The sequence below is a fragment of the Pelodiscus sinensis genome, chromosome 28 (genome assembly GCF_052426305.1).
Source record: "Pelodiscus sinensis isolate ZL-2025 chromosome 28, ASM5242630v1, whole genome shotgun sequence".
Classification (NCBI taxonomy): Eukaryota; Metazoa; Chordata; order Testudines; family Trionychidae; genus Pelodiscus; species Pelodiscus sinensis.
Window position 1 is genome coordinate 16644021 of NC_143079.1, and position 14145 is coordinate 16658165.

The 14145-nt window shown below is 46.1% G+C and overlaps 1 protein-coding gene across 1 annotated transcript in view; it reads right to left on the reverse strand.

Moving 5' to 3' along the window:
• Positions 1 to 14145, reverse strand: part of ANTXR1 (ANTXR cell adhesion molecule 1) — a 215884-nt gene that overhangs the window by 165720 nt on the left and 36019 nt on the right. The window contains exons 7-9 of the mRNA XM_006119107.5: positions 12362 to 12430; positions 6806 to 6886; positions 517 to 577 (exon numbers count right to left, since the gene is read on the reverse strand). Of these exons, the coding sequence (XP_006119169.2) occupies positions 517 to 577; positions 6806 to 6886; positions 12362 to 12430 (211 nt within the window). The remainder of the gene's footprint in view (positions 1 to 516; positions 578 to 6805; positions 6887 to 12361; positions 12431 to 14145) is intronic.

Sequence of the window (14145 nt, forward strand, 5' to 3'; positions counted from 1 at the left end):
CACAGACATAGTGTTTATAATAATGCAGATTGTAAAAAATATTCACAAAGAAATCTGAAAACTTCCAGATCTGTCTCTTCACAAAGAGGATCTGATTTTGCAACGTGGCTTTACAATTCCACAGTATTTTGCTTAAAGGTTAGCACTGTTTGGTGAAAAATGAGTTGTTTTGAACTAAGGTCATCGTTTGGATCAAGCAAAGATTAATTTTCAGAAATAAACATAATTGGTTGATTTAGTTGGGATTGGTCCTGCCTAGAGTAGAGGGCTGGACCTGATGACCTTCTGAGGACTCTTCCAGCTCTATGGTTCTATGATTCTATGATTCTATGGTTCTCTATTTTAATTTCCTTCATTTTGAAAGAAAGTAAATCTTGTGAAAGTTCACAAAAGTAGTAAAATAGTCTAGAAATGAAATCCAGTGAATTCAGTTGTTCTGGGCTCCTCAGGAACAGGTGGGCAGAGGCAATTGCACAGGTAAACAGGGAGGACTGGGATATACTGTTTTAAACTTACCTCCTGCACATATACTGGAAGGCTCTGCGGCAAGAATCTCAATGCAGGATTTCTTCAAAATCTAGAAGCCAAGGAAGAAAGGAGACATCTCAGAGGATATTTTATGTTGGAATTCAGCTTCCTTTGGGCAATAGTAGCCAAGTCAATGGAAGGGTTTTTCTGTCAACCTGCCCATGGCAACACCAGTGGATAAGCCTGCATAGGTACATGCAATTTTTCACAGCCCTGAACAACAGAACTTAAAAATTAGATCTACAAAGCTAAATTAAGGCCTGACTCTTGTCCCCAAGGGACATTGTTCTCAATTATTTTAATGTCTTGTACTCTGAAATCATTTCCATTTCCATTGCCAGAACAGAGCAGATGAGAATTGAACCCACTAACCCTTAAGGCCTGATCTTCACTTAAAGCTAGAGCAACCTAGCTACATGGTTCAGAGCTGTGAAAATATTTTCACCCTGAGCCAATGGAATCCACAGCGTAGAGGAAGGCAGATAGATGGAATAATTCTTTCATCAACCCAACTCTCACCTCTCCGAGAGATGGATTGACTAGACTAGCTAAATGGAAAACCTCTTCTGGCCATGTAAGGAAGCCAATACACTACAGCGACATGGCTGTTACACTGTAGCTGTGCCATTGTTGTGGATGTCATGTAGACACACCCTGGCTACGTCTAGACTGGCATGATTTTCTGCAAATGCTTTTAACGGAAAAGTTTTTCCATTAAAAGCATTTGCGGAAAAGAGCATCTAGACTGGCAGCTGCTTTTGCGGAAAAACTTGCCAGTCTAGACGTAGCCCCTAAGTATAATGGCTTGTCCACGTGCTGCAATTTAACGTAAAGTTTGGTTTTAAACCAATGTACCTCTGGGTGTTCTTACTTCAGTTTAGATTAAGTCAATTAGAAACAGTTTTACGCTAGAAATAAGGGTGTCTACACAGGTTTACAGCAGTTTAACTAAGCCACGGGAAGTGTGTATAAGCAGTCTCGGTACAGCTACACAGCAATTAGACACCCACGCCGTGGTCTTCGGGGCTGTTTAATTGCAATGTAGAGGTTGGGGTTTGGGTTGGGGTCTGGGACACTCCCACTTTGCAGGGTTCTGCAGCCTCAGTTTTAGCTCAAGCCTGAACCACAATTAAGCAGCCTTGTGAGCCTGACTCAGCCAGTATGGACCAGCCCCAAAGATTGAACTGTGGTGTTGTCATAGCCCCAAAGGCCACGGGTTCAGTCTGGAGCTACGTGTACCCCCGGAATGCTGGGCAAAGTGTAGCTTCAGCCATGAGCGAGGTTGGGAAAGTTACTGTTCAAATACCCCATTCAAACTGATCCAGCTGTTCTTTGCCAATGACAGCCCTGATGCTGCAAAGCCTAACTATGCAAGCTTCACAGTGTGCACTGCATGGAGTCCCACAAGCACATGTGTGATCTTTGCAGGATAGGGGCCTGAATGAGGAACTGACAGCTCAGCCGCATTCTGGAACGGGACCTCGGAGCGGCAGCACATAAGCTCATCACATTTTAGCCAACTCCGAGAGGCCAATGCCGGCCAAGCAACACAGCTCAATCCAGCAGCAAGATTGTTTTCCCAACCTTAAACTGAAACATCTGTAAGAAACAAGCTACAGCTAATGCAGTATGTTACCTTAAGAAAACAGACAATCCCTGCATCAGAAATACCTGCTTGCCAAAGGTTCAGATTTAGTTATGGGTTTATTTGGGGTAGTTTCTGGGTTTTTTTTGAAGGGCTTATTAGTCACTTAGATGCAGCGATACCAAAGTCTTCTGGGCTACCAAGGACCGAAGAGCACCTGGTACTTCTGAGGTGGTGACAGACTGAGAGTGCAGGGGGGAAAGGAGAAGTTTTGGAGGTGCAACAGGCCAGTCAGATGAAACTGCAAGGGAGAAACAAAGACAGAAAGAGAGAGAAGCAGCAGTTATACAGTCGAGAGCACAATCGGCAAGCCACAGGAGGCTCTGAAAGCAGAATCAGAGAAAGGACACTCAAGATGAGGGGTGGGTTGGTGTTGTAATAGACAGCTGGCCAGATGGCTCCCAGGTGCTGTCTCGCCATTCCTAAGACTAGATCTTCAGTCAGTTGCTAGGCAGAGGCCTATAAATCTCTCCTGACCACCTGCTGAGTCCTACTCATGACAAATCTAGCTCCATGTTTGATTGGTGCACCCAGGATTTCCAGGCCTGGCTCATTTAATAATGACTTGCTGTGTGGCCTTTGGGGGTGGGGGAGCAGGGAAGCCCACCCTTAAGTCCACACCTGCGCAGACACGTGCTTAGAGATAAGACCGTGCTTAAGTGCCCTCCTGAACCTCAACAGTCTCAGTTTCCCCATGTATTCTAGGGGAATCATAAGCAATGTTCCCTCTAATCTTTTCCATCGATATGTGGATTTTTTCCCATCCATGTGCAGCATAATTGTATGTGCACAAAGGCATGTGTAAATGTGCACCACCCATTGAAACACAGAACCTACCTGTCAGTTCTCTGTTAATCAGTGGGGTGGCCACGTGAGCACACAGCTTATAGAAAACACTGATAATAAGCGTGTCCCTACCTTGCAGGAGTTATTTAGTTAATGGACTTTGAAAACATTAATACTAAGTGTAATGTGCTCTCATGGATGATTGATACTTCAGTGTTTTCATGGCTTGCTCGTATCACAGGGTAGAATGGCCCTTTAACAGAGGCAGCATATCACTACCTGTGACTAATCCATAGCCTCCCAGGTGATGGGTCTGAGGCCAAAGACCAGGTTGATCCTATAGGTCACCTCCTACTAGGATCAAGCCCAACAAACAGCTCAGTTGGGAGGGAGATCTGCAGGAGACTCTGGGAGACCCTAAGTCCATCTCTTCTCTGGCCCAGCAGCTAAAGGACATTTTCTATTGAATTTGGACTTTTTAGTGAGAAAACAGGATGTGGAAGTTTAGCAGAGGGCTACTGTGTATATGTGTTAGTGTGAATGACCTGTAGTCTGAGTCTAGGTACTGATCACCAAGTTTTGGTGAATCATTGCAAAACAAAGTCTGTTGCCAATTACAAAACAGCAATTTAATTCTATTTATACGAGACTTCCTTTCCAGCATCACTAGCATTTGGCACATAAAAAAAAAAAGACCAACAACAACAACATGCTTCAGAGATGATTTATGGGAAGAAGGGTCAGATCTGACCACACATTGTGCTGAAAATCAATTATAAACATTAAACTTGTCATAATGCACAATATACACACTTGGCCCAAATTTTTAAGCCACATTTTACGTGTTCGGAACATGTGTATTGCTAACTAGTTAACTGTCTTTGACTCTCCTCATGTGTGCATGTTCCTCTGACGTGTACAAGCTGGTGCACACACAACAAACGTGCAAGTAGGGTTTTAGAGGCGTTTTTGATGAGCTGGCCATAAAAGCACATGATGACCGCAAGAAAAGATAATGGCACATCTTAGAATTGGCAAAGGTCAAACAATTTGGGTCTTCAGAAGCACATGTACTGAGCTCAGTGGATTCTGGGATAAAATTTGTTCTTCGGAAATGTCCATTTTCCTATAGGAGCTCAGCTATCTATGTAAATACAGCAGTTGGAGAGTTTCATTTTCCATGTTAAAACTTTCTGTGGCAACATTGACAGAACAAATGTAAGAGTTGAGATATGAAGAGAGATTAGAGACCAATACATTGTATGTGGGTATAAAGGTGAAATATAATGAACAAGCAGGATATTAAGTTAAATAGGGGAAATAAATTATGCAAGAATACCAATCAATCGAAATATAGATGATTGGATTCTCTTCTAAAATGAAAGATTAAATGAAATCCACTATAATCCTGCCTCTAGTTCTTTTTTATTGTTTTCTTCTTCTCACATGCAGAATTTGTACAGAAAAAGTTTTTGAGATACAATTCTTTCCATTTCTGAATTGAGTTTTCAGCTGCAATAAACCGCAAGGACCTGGGCGCGTTCCTGTGTCCAAGTCATAGCAGTGTTACTACACTGGTTAGGTTATTACAAGCTACACGGGAGATCCTTATCCTAACTCTTTCATGATGTGCTATATTCCACAGCCTGCAGCACGCCTCATACCACACAAAGAAGTCCTGGGCAGCGGATGAATTTGAGCTTCAGGTTTTCACTCCAGGTCTTGCTCCATTTGCTCTAAATTGACAAGTTATGAGCTACAGAAATTCCCATGGAAACCACAGCAACAAAAAAAAGCCATAAAATACTTTGTTCCACTGAATTGTTGTCCAGCTCACTTTATTTCCTTACACCTTAAAAACCTCAAATTACCCATTATACAGACTTTTCCAGTTGCAGCTTTATCAGTGATCATCTGACACTGAGATGGGTTCCCTAGGGAGGGGATGGAATCTCCGTCCCTTGAGGTTTTTAAGTCCCAGCTTGACAAAGCCCTTGCTGGGATGATTGAGTTGGGATTGGTCCCGCTTTGGGCTGGGGGCTGGACCCAATGACCTCCTGAGGTCTCTTCCAGCCCTGGGATTCTATGAGTCTATGACACTAGGAGTGAGAAAGCAATTAGTTCATCCTAATGTGAGAGAGACTAAAAAGTGGGTGAGAAGCCCAATCCTACTCACTGCTGAGCATCTTCACCTCCTCTGACTTCAGTAGTAACTGAGGTTCCCTGACTGAGCCCTGCTCTGCATCGGAGAGTTAGGTTAATGTAAGGCAGCTCACGCACACCTCACTCTGTAAGTGCCGACCTCAAAACGTAGCTCCCCGCAACGTGACTCTCCCACTAGACCAACTTCATAATCCACCTCCACGAGAGGTGTAGTGCTTAGCTGAAATAGTTTACCTGACACGGCTCTAGGCCAGGTCTACATCGGGGAGAAGACAACCTAAGGGTATGTCTACACTGCCAAGTTATTTCGAAATAACAGCCATTATTTTAAATAACTTTCCTAGGGTATGTCTACACTACCCCTCTAGTTCGAACTAGGGGGGTAATGTATGCATACCGAACTTGCTAATGAAGCCCGGGATTTGAATTTCCCGGGCTTCATTAGCATAAAGCCGGCGCCGCCATTTTTAAAAGCCGGCTAGTGTGAACCCCGTGCCGCGCAGCTACACGTGGCACGGACTAGATAGTTCGGATTAGGCTTCTAATCCAAACTATCTGTACGCCTCGTGGAACACCTCGTGAGGGCAACAGAGACAAAATGCTTTGCTGTCCCTCATCGAGGTAGGCAAGCAGGCAGGGAAAGCTGAGAACCGGCTGACTGGGGGGTGGGGTTCCTTTAAGCACAGGCCTCAGATAGCCTCAGGCAGCAACCACACAAAGTAACTCCTGACCTGATGCGCTGCCGGACCTGGTTCCGGCCAGCCGTAAATGCGATTCATCATCCACTCAGTGTGGATGCGCTATTTCGAAATAGCAAAACTCTATTTTGAAATGCATTTTGTGTATAGATGCGTTATTTCGAAATAACTTATTTCTAATTAACTATTTCGAAATAAGATATTTTGAAATAACACTGTAATGTAGACATACCCTGGGTGGCTTTTTAGGACTTCAGGCAAGCGAGCAGTGTCTGTCTCTTATTTCCCATCACCTTCATGCTCTGCTTTCCTTAGTGAAGGTGGGAGAATGACAATGATTTCAGGTGCTTTGTCCTGTCTAGACGCAAGTCTAACCTCTATGCAGTATCATGGTGCAGAGCGGAACTGCACAGAGCACCAAAACAGAGCAGTGAAGTATAGCTGCCAGCACAGGTCACAATAAGCAGCAGGAGGAAAAGCAGAACTGAGCACCTTTCCAGTGTGTCAGTGGTTATGTCAAGAGACTGGGATCCTAGTCTCTACTCACTGGCCCCCGTGTGACCTTGAACAGGTCACTTCAGCCGCTCACTGCCTCAGTTTCCCCATGTGTAAAATGGGAATACCAGCCTACTCACAGAAATGGGTAATTCTTGTAAAGGATGGGGAGACCAGAGCCAGGCAAAAGGTTTTGATTTTTGAAATTTCTATTTCTTTGTTTTTGGAGGTTCAGAAGGGGGCAAAGCAGGAAAAAAATTCTTGATTCCTCCTCCACACCACATTTTTGACAGATCTGATAAGAAAGTGCCAGATATTTCTAATGTGGCAATATTAGTGAAAATAGATTTGTCCTCCAACTAAAGCAGAGAATGCTTAAAAAATACTACAATAGCAATGACCTGTCACGTAGAGTATGGTAGCCAGGTTCCCCCGACTTCCACACACATGCATACATGTCTCCACACATACAGCCAAGGTTAATACTCACAGAATCTATGATCCCCTGCAGGGCTTCAAAGCCATCATTCACGGGAAAGACATGATCCTTGCTGTCAGCGATTCGCGCCAGCTGATAGAACAGAAAAAAAACCACACACACAGAGAAAAAACCAATAGAATAAATTAGCCAGCTGTCAGCAAATTAAAAGGAATTCTTCACATGCATCCAGTTTCAAATCAAAATAAATCCTTTCAATACTCAATGGAGCTTAGATTGCTAATAGAAATTAGCTAGCTGTTAACACCCTGGGCTTGGTTCATTCTAAGGGACCTGTGCTTGGAGTCAGAGAAGGTTTCCTGAAGTTATAAGGTGGAACAGGCCAGGGCTCTTGCTAGAAATGAATCACCACCTGCCATCCCACCATGTCAACTCCTTAGGGCAGGGACTGACGACAGGAGGGGAAAGGGGACAACTGTATCTGGGCTCTGAGCCCAGTCTCCCCCCGAAAAAAAATCTGTAAGTGGGGTAAAATGGGAGGCAGTAGAGCCCCAGTGAACATGATGTACCAGGACCCCAAATTTCTCTTGGCCAGCCTGCACGTAGCACAGTGATGGCCAGTCTGAGTTGAGGCCTCCCTTCCAGCTGTCATACAGCACCAATTCAGCACAGCACGTAAGCACAAGCACAGCTCGGAGAATGGGAGTAGTCTCCTTACAGGCAAACGGGTGCTTAAGTGTTCAGAATTAGGCGCATCTGCCTGTGCTTTTCTATAGGGAGGCTTGATTCCCCCTCAGCCATCAGGACTGGCTCCAACTTGTAGCTGGGCCCAGGGAACGGGGCTGGTTGGGAATTTTTTTCCGTGGAACATTCTTTCATTGGCAAATGCTGACATATGCAAACTGAAACCGGTTGAGGGAAAGGGCCAGTTTGAACAAATTTCCCATCTCAAAGGAATTTTGATTTTTTTTTAATTAGTTAACGAGGATGTTCTGACATTTGCAAAGTCAAAAAGTTCAGTGCTTTGAGTTGGCATGTCTTTTTGGTTCAAATTTAAGTTCATTTATAGCAAAAACAAACAAAAATAACAGTCAAAGTCCAAACAAAGCATTTGGATTGAGGCCAGTCTGAATTTTTTAAATTATTCTTTCCAATGGGTGAAAAATATTGTGCTGTCCTCTTTTCGTGCCAGGCTGAGATGGAAACCTGTTTCCTGCCCAGCTTTGTACAGCAGGTGAGAGCAGAGGCCACGTGCCCAAGGTGAATGATCCCAGAGCCAGCGTCAATATGAAAATGGGGAGGCAGCAGGAGGCAGTGGATCAGGGGGAGGGGAGACAAAGAGCAGGAGGCAAATGAGCATCATGTGGCCCCCTTTGTCTGGAAGAGAGAGGTGAGGCCTTAAGCGGGGGAAGGAATGGAAGACAAGTTTATTTGCCTTTGGTGCACTAAGGGTTAAGGTGAATGGGGAGTTTGGCTCAGGAATAAATGAGCTCTCCATGAAGCAGCTGGAACAGACTCACGTTTTATTGCTGCCTCGGCGACTTTCGTTTTAATAATTCTCTGGAATAGCAGGGGAGCATCACCCACCAGCCCGGGGCTCTGCCTCCCCTCGCCCATTCCAAAGTGGAGGCAAAGAATGAGCCACATACTCATCTCTAAGCCTGCAGGCTTCACACCCCTCCCCGTCCCTTCCCCCGCCATTGTCCCTCTCAATACATTTCATGGACAATCCCATTTACAGATTTCTCTTAAAACAAACACAGTCTCCACGTCTGTGCCCAAAGGGAACATCCCAGGCGATTGACTCCCATCTATTACAAGTTGCTTAGGGATCATAAATCAATATATAGCAAAAAAAACGAGGAGTCCCGTAGTTCCTTAAAGACTAACCGATTTATTGGGGCATCAGCTTTCATGGGTAAAAGCCACATCGCCAGATTCATACAAGCATGCAAGTGGTTTTTACCTACTAAAGCTTATGCCCCAATAAATCTGTTAGGGTATGTCTACACTAGCCCCCTAGTTCAAAGTAGGGAGGCTAGTGAGGGCTACCAAACTTGCAAATGAAGCACGGGGTTCCTCCTGGAATGAGGTTTAACAGCTAATTTGAATTAAGAGCTTTACTTCGAACTCCCGTTTCACTGCCGTGTGTAGACGCGGACAATTATTCCGGGCTAGTCAATTTCCAAAATGGCGACCGCCTGGGAACATGCTAATGAAGCTTCATTTGCAATTTCGGTTGCCCTCATTAGCCTCCCTACTTCAAACTATGGGGCTAGTGTAGACATATCCTTAGTCTTTAAGAGTGCGTCTACACTGCACCCTCACCTCGAAATAAGCTATACAATTTGTGCCACGCAAATTACGGAGCTTATTTTGAGGTAATTTTAAATTAGCTTATTTCAGCACCAATTTCGAAATAGCTTGCTATTCCAGAATGCCCCTTAACCCTCGTGGAATGAGGGTTACTGGGACATCGGAATAAGCTGCCCATTATTTCGAAATCTATTTCAAAATAACGGGCTGCTTCAGCAGACATAGGATAGCTATTTCAGGACACTTCCGGTATCCCGAAATAGCTCCGCAGTGTAGAAATAGCCTAAGGAGCCACAGGACTCCTCTTTGTTTTGGAGATGCAGACTAAGACAGCGACCCCTCAGAGACAAGCTAGAGCAGTTCCAGTTAATGGGTATGTTTACAGTTCCTGAATTCATTCCCTATGGTTTTTCTGCTAGATGCTTCTGGGGTTTCAAATAACAGTGGGGTTTTATCATCAAACTGGCCTTAATCTCTCCAAAGTCTTGGGCTGTGTCTACACTGGCATGAATTTCCGGAACTGCTTAAAATGGAATACTATTCTGTTTTCAGTTTTTCCGGAAAAGGAGCGTCTACATTGGCAGGCTGCTTTTCCGGAAAAGCCCTTTTTCTGGAAAAGCGTCTGTGGCCAATGTAGACGCGCTTTTCTGGAAAAGAGCCCCGATCGCCATTTTCGCGATTGGGGCTTTTTTCCGGAAAAGACTACTGGGCTGTCTACACTAGCCCTTTTCCGGAACAGTGTTCTGGAATAAGGACTTATGCCCGAGTGGGAGCAGAATAGTTTTTCCGGAATAGTGGCTGATTTTGTACAGTAGAGCGTTGTTGCTTTTCCGGAAATTCAAGGGCCAGTGTAGACAGCTCGCAGCTTATTCCGGAAAAGCGGCTGATTTTCCGGAATAAGTGGCCCAGTGCAGACACAGCCTTGATGACTTCAGGCTGTGCCTGTCTTAATGGCCGCTCCTCTCTCCTCCCTTGGGTGTTATCTTGGGCTTGTCTATAGTGGAGATTTTTGCACCGATACTAAATGCACAGCTCACACCCCTATTATGGGTTTGGCAGTGTAAAAGTGTTATGTGTCACTGCAGCCCCACCCAGTTACAAACCAGGGAACCTGTGAAGTGTCAGCACAATTACACTTCTGCAAAAGCCCTCTGTCCAGGCAAGACCATGGAGAGGGAGTTGGATTTTTCTCCACCTCCACAAATACTCTTATTTTCTTACCTCATCTTATATTAGGGATGGGAGCTAAACCACAACCCTGGACACAGACACAACCGCAACCGCATTGAGAAGTTCAGATCCCTCTCTTCATTGTAGACCAGGCCTATCTTCGTCCTTAGAGCTCTGTAGTACTCAGCATGTTTGGGTCCCAGGGATTAGTGCCAAGCAGGGCCGGACGGAGGCATGGGTGAGCCGGGCAGCTGCCCAGGGTGCCAACCCATGTGGGGCGCCTGATGGCAGCTGTAATGGACGCACGGCATCCCTTACAGCTGCCATCAGGCGCCGCGCGCCCGGCTCCAGCAGCACCGGCCCCACGGCGCTGGACAGCAGCACCCTTGCCCCCGTGGCTGCGGGTCCCTGCACAGCCCGGCACGTGTGCCAGCAGCGCTGGCCGGGCCGGGCTGGGCAGCGCATGTGCCATGCGCCCCGGGGGCGGGCCCCAGGCTAGACGCCAGCGCATGCACCAAGCGTCCCAGGGTGGGCCTCGGGCTTCATGCCAGTGGCCATGGCTGGCATGCGCATGCGCCGTGCGCCCCGGGTGCAGGCCCGTGCACCTTGGGGGGGGGGGCCCGCGCCCCATGGGTGAGCCTGCGCATGTGCCCTGCGCCCGGGGCCAGTGCCGCACACCCAGGCTCGGCACCAAAAGGGCTCGGGCCAGCCCTGGTGCCAAGTGTTTCTTTGGGGACCTGCAGGCCTGTTGATGGGGGGGAGGGGAAAAGGAAGCAATTGCCCCAGGACCTGGCAATTCATAGGGACCCAAGGCTAAAGTTGCTCCTGCTGCTACAATGGTGGCCCTTTAAATTGCTGCTGAAATGCTCCGCCAGGTGCTCTGTGTGGCTCTGAGGGCTGGAAAGGGGGTGCACCGCAATCCAGGTGGCACTCAGGGCTTGCTGCCCCAGCCACACCCCTTCTGCCGGAGGCCCCACCCCTTTCAGGAATGTAGCGCTGGGCCCACCACACCTTGCAGTGGCTGTTGGCCCCGCTGGTGACTGTGGGTGACATGCGGGTCATCTCGCCCTGAGGAGAGTCAATACGACGCCAAAGATTCAGACTTAAAAACAGCAATAACCAGACACTTTTTTCTTGTCTACATCAAAACAACAAAAACAGCACCTGTCCCACAATAACTGACCCCTGGCCTAGGTTCACTGGAAACCATCAGGCTCTTTGTTGTACCTTCCAACAAGCTTAGCCTGGATCTGTGGCTAAATCCACGATCAGAGGAGTTTGATACATTTATCGCTACATTTCTTTTTCTTCATTAGTGAGATTTTGCTATTATTATTGCCGGGAGAATGCTGAGTGTTTTGGATGGGGGCGGGGAGGCTATGGGAAGTCCTAAAGGAAATAGAACTCTAGAAAGATTTCGAATACTTAGAGAGAGTCAAAGACCCTCAGCTGGTGTAAATAGGAATAGTTCCATTGACTTTTATGGAGTTACACCAATTTACGCCAACTGAAGGTCTGGGTCTCGTGTGGATGTGAATAGGGATGTTAACTGTTAGGTATTTGCATAAACATATAGCCAATAGAAATTTTAGTGGTTACATGTTTGCACACAGGGGGCAGGCGGGATCCGGTGCTCGCGGGGAGCTGACTCCCGCCTCCCTTCTCCCCCCTCACTGCCTCTGAAAAAGAGGCAGCAGCGCGGAGGGTAGGCTGCTCTGTGGGAGCTGATATGCATGGGGAGCTGGTTTGAAAGCCACTTCTCATGTGTACCAGCTCCCGCCTTTTCTCTTACCCCCACACTTCTGCCTCCATGGAGCTGGCATGTACAGAGAGCTGGCTTACAAGCTGGCTACCTGTGTGCGCTGGCTCCCCCCCGCCCCCCCCGCTCCCGATACAGAGGCAGCAAGGGTAGGGGAGTGCGTTTAGTCGATAGGATTAACCGATAAACCTGGCTTATTGGTTAATTGTGTAATTGACTACACATTAACATGTGAACAGTACCTGACATTGCCCTAGCTTGGCTCAAATGAAAAGTCCATTCATAGCTGCTATATGTGAACTGACAGCAAGTAGCCCACCTTTGGCAAAATTCCAAACAAATGAAAGGAAGGAATCATTTACCTGCGTTTCATTGAAATCTTTCACCCCAACACAGTAGACGGTGGCTCCCAGGTCACGAGATCGATTAGCCTGCAACCAGAGTGCAAAACTTTAAAATAAACATGGACATGTGACAGATGCAGATTTCTGTACATCTGCAATTGTATTTTTAATGTCACAGTTCTGTTGTCATCAAGAACTAGGGGGCAGGATAAGAGATAGAATTACGGTCAAAATTCTTCTCTATGGCTATATCTAGTCTACGGAGTTTTTCTGGGATACCAGAGGTATCCCGGAAAAACTCCGCCGTGTCCAGGGAACACATATGCTCTTCCGACATTTTTTGTGGAAGAGCAGATGCGCTCTTTCAGAAGCCCTGTCTTCCTCGTTTCACAAGAAAGAAGGGCTCTTCCAAAAGAGGAGGCTTTTCTGAAATTTGGCTCAGTGAAATTTGGCCAAATTTTGGAAAAGCCTCTTCTGAAAAAATAATTGGAAAAAGATATGAAAATTGCGGAGCACGATTTGCGTACCTTTTTCTAATAAAACTCCGTGGTCTAGACATAACCTCAGATCTGGAGAGCAGATCTCGACTCTAATATTCAGTTCTCCTGAAGATGCAGGAGTTTGTCGATTTATTTGTGTGGCAAACATAAACAACATTTACCATTCTCTTAGCCAACAAACTGAATTTCTAGCCATTCCAACTTAATCACACCTGCCCATGGAATGTGTGCGATAGAAAACAAATTACAGAGATTTCAGCCTTGAGAGTTTATGTAATTTCCAAGGACAGTGGAAGCCCTGAAACAAAATTGTGGGTTCTGCTCCTGGGATCTATGATAATGATGCTACATCCTTATACTTTGTACAAGAGGCATTTCAGTACGATCACTACAGCAGAGCTATAAAAGGATCTTTAAAAGGGGAGATAGAGAATTTTCCACAAAAAAACCCTCTTTTCATTTGAATTTTCTTGTAAAGCCGTTTATTCATAAGTAGTCCAGTATTCAAAGTCCACTAGGAAACCACTTCCCTTGCAAAGCTGTGTTACTCAATTAGTGGCTCTCTTCCAAAGAGTTCAGGCCAGATTTTCAAGTGCTGAGCAGCAAGAATTCGGCCGAACTTTCGAAAGGAGCACAATAGTACTCAGCAGCTCCCGCTTACAGACATATTTCCACAAGTGATCAGCGTGCAAAGTGCTTTTTCTTAACTTTACCAGAGCTCGTGTGGTCTGAAAGCTTTGCGGAAATACTGCTTCTGTTAGTTTATTCCTACTAACACATGCATCTGTAGCACTCATCTCTTGTTTTGGAGCAGTGAGAGAAACCCTGGACCAAGGCTGTATATACACTGCAGGGTTAAGTCTACATTGGCAAGATTTTGCGCAAATACTTTTAACGCAAGAGTTTTTGCGTTAAAGTATTTGTGCAAGACAGCGTCTACACTGGCACGTGCTTTTGCGCAAGAGATGTGCTTTTGTGCAAAAGCATCCGTGCCAGTGTAGACGCTCTCTTGAGCAAGAAAGCTCCGATGGCCATTTTAGCCATCGGGCTTTCTTGCGCAAGAAATTCATGTTGCCTGTCTACGCTGGCCTCTTGCGCAAGAACAGTTGCACAAGAGGGCTTTTTCCTGAGCGGGAGCATCATAGTTCTTGCGCAAGAAGCACTGATTTCACACATTAGAACATCAGTGTTCTTGTGGAAGAACTCCCTGCCAGTGTAGACAGGCAGCATGTTTTTGCGCAAAATCATGCCAATGTAGACACAGCCCAGTTGTAGAGGGTGATTGCAGCACATGAAGCTATA